Source organism: Nyctibius grandis, chromosome 7 (assembly GCF_013368605.1).
Source record: "Nyctibius grandis isolate bNycGra1 chromosome 7, bNycGra1.pri, whole genome shotgun sequence".
Taxonomy (NCBI): domain Eukaryota; kingdom Metazoa; phylum Chordata; class Aves; order Nyctibiiformes; family Nyctibiidae; genus Nyctibius; species Nyctibius grandis.
In genome coordinates, this window is record NC_090664.1 from 827,461 (window position 1) to 829,875 (window position 2,415).

General features: G+C 47.2%; 1 protein-coding gene across 1 annotated transcript; it reads left to right on the plus strand.

The window, feature by feature from the left end:
* Positions 1–787: 787 nt before the first annotated feature.
* Positions 788–1,855, plus strand: CX3CR1 (C-X3-C motif chemokine receptor 1). Its single transcript, XM_068405527.1, has one exon. The coding sequence runs from the start codon at positions 788–790 to the stop codon at positions 1,853–1,855; it is 1,068 nt and encodes a 355-aa protein (XP_068261628.1).
* Positions 1,856–2,415: the final 560 nt, after the last annotated feature.

Consider the following 2,415-nt stretch of genomic DNA (forward strand, 5'->3'; position numbering starts at 1 on the left):
GTGCACAGCAGTGAGCCCAGAGGTCACACACCTGCACCCCACACTCTCTTTAGGAGCAGCCTCTGAGCTAACAAGCCCTGGCACCAACCTGACTGCTTTGTGGCCAAGGCAGGAGCAGTCATGAGACACTTTGGTGCTCGAGGAAAAGCGTCAATATAGTTTCTCTTCTTTTGATTATAGGATTATTTTTCTAAAAACCTCGTCAAAGGTATGCTTGCTCCCAAGGGGTGTCCCAGTGCAAACTGCTCCTCCCATGTTGGCAAGCATCTGCTCAGACCTGGCCAAACTGGGCGTCTTACCACACTTCTACCCTGAGGTTAGCATGTGGGGTGAGACTGGGCTCTGGGTGGTGTGACAGGCATCGCGTGCTGATCAACAGCTACGTGTGAGGCAGCGTTCCCTGCTGAGCACTGCCCAATGGACTGGGGGAGCGCCTGTTTTCCCATGCTGCGATGCACCACCTGCAGAGCTCAGTCGGATGTCAGTTTGCTGCTGCTTTTCTGATAAGCAGGGGCTTATTCGACAGCCCTTGAAATTCTCATTTATGTTTTCTTATCCTAAAGAGCTAATTTTCAGTGAAGTACATGTGTCAGCAGTCTGGGCTTTTGTCAGTAACTGCCATCACCTCCTCAGTAGTACAACTCTCACTAACCCAAATAGTGACAAAATCCCAAAGCGTGTGTGTTGGCGAGGGCTCTCCGTATTTTACTAGAGCAGATACTGGATCTCTCTCTCTAACATTATTCTTTTTTCCCTTTTTATGTCGCCTCTAGCCAGAAAATTCAGCATGACGGAAGCATTCACAGAAACGACACCTGAATACACTTACGACGAACATGCATTTTCCTGCAATAAGACTGACATCCAAGAATTTGGGAAAATATTTCTGCCAATGTTTTACATTGCGGTGTTTGCTCTTGGCCTCACAGGTAATCTAACGGTGGTGTTTGCCATTGTGAAAGAAGGCAGTAAAAAAAGCATCACTGACATCTATCTCCTGAACTTGGCTATCTCGGACCTTTTCTTCGTGATCTCGCTCCCCTTCTGGGCTTCCAACACGGTGCGTGGATGGACCCTTGGGACTACTGCATGCACGGCTGTTTCCTCGCTGTATTACATCGGTTTCTTTGGGGGCATGTTCTTTATCACTGTTGTCAGTATAGACAGATACTTGGCCATTGTCCGGGCAACATATTCTCTGAAATCCAGAACAGTGAAACACGGCTTGCTTGTAACCCTCGGAGTATGGGCAATAGCGGTTTTAGTTTCAGTGCCACATTTTGTGTTCTCCCAGCTGGTAGAAAACGACTGCCTTTCTGTCCTCCCCCAGGAGCTGGAGAACATCTGGCCGGTGTTCTGCAATGTGGAGCTGAACACCATTGGCTTTTTCATCCCAGTCTGTATCATATGCTATTGCTACTGTGGGATTGTCAAAACCCTGCTGTCCTGCAAAAATCAGAAAAAAAAAGCACGAGCCGTAAAACTGATCTTGGTTGTGGTGGTCGTGTTTGTTCTGTTTTGGTCCCCCTACAATGTACTGATTTTTCTAGAGACTTTAAAGCACTATGAGCTATTCACAAGTTGCAACCAAATTAAATCGTTGGACTACGCAATGCACCTGACTGAAACCATTGCATTCAGTCACTGTTGTCTCAATCCTCTTATCTATGCCTTTGCTGCGGAAAAATTCAGGAAATACCTTTATCGTGTCTGCTTAAAGTACTGTCCATTCCTGTGTTTCTGTGGCCCCTGCAGTCGCTACCAGGTCACCCATTCAGCTAGCTATGCAGAAAGCGTCGTGAACAGCAACATTACCCTGAACACCAGTGACCAGGATGGCTCTGTCTTCGTCTAGAAGGCTCTGTGAAGAAAAAAATGTGTGTAAATATGTCTTCAGCAGGGCTAGCCACCGCTGAGAGATTGCCATTACCCATACGAAGAGACTGCTGCACTGAATTACTGACATGCCTCTTGTTAAGCATTAAATATTCTAAACCAGTAAAGATTTTAAAAATAAAAGCAGTACAATATGTCAAGGCTGAACATTAGTTATTTCTGAATACACATTTAGTGCCAACAACGCACTCAGTGTTTATAGCATGCAATAATCAGAGCAAGGATCATCCCTAAGGATTTGGGACCTTCCCTGGAGCTGAACCAAGCCAGCAGGCATATCTCCTGATTTCCCTCGGCTGTGGCCTGAGCCCAAGGCCAGAGCTTAGTGGAGCCCTTCACTCAGCACATCCCCAAACACTCTGCTGAGCGAGGGGCTGCCAGCTTTATCAGTGGACATCAGCACATGCTGGGACAACGGGAGCTGGAGGTATGGGTTTGGGCATTACTGTGCTTGGTCCAAATATGGCACGACCAAGCTGTGAATTGCTTGCAGAGCATGGCAAGTATGTGCTTCACACC

What these genes read in the sequence shown, in the direction of transcription:
- CX3CR1 (XM_068405527.1), top strand. Translation starts at nt 788, where the DNA reads ATGACGGAAGCATTCACAGAAACGACACCTGAATACACTTACGACGAA.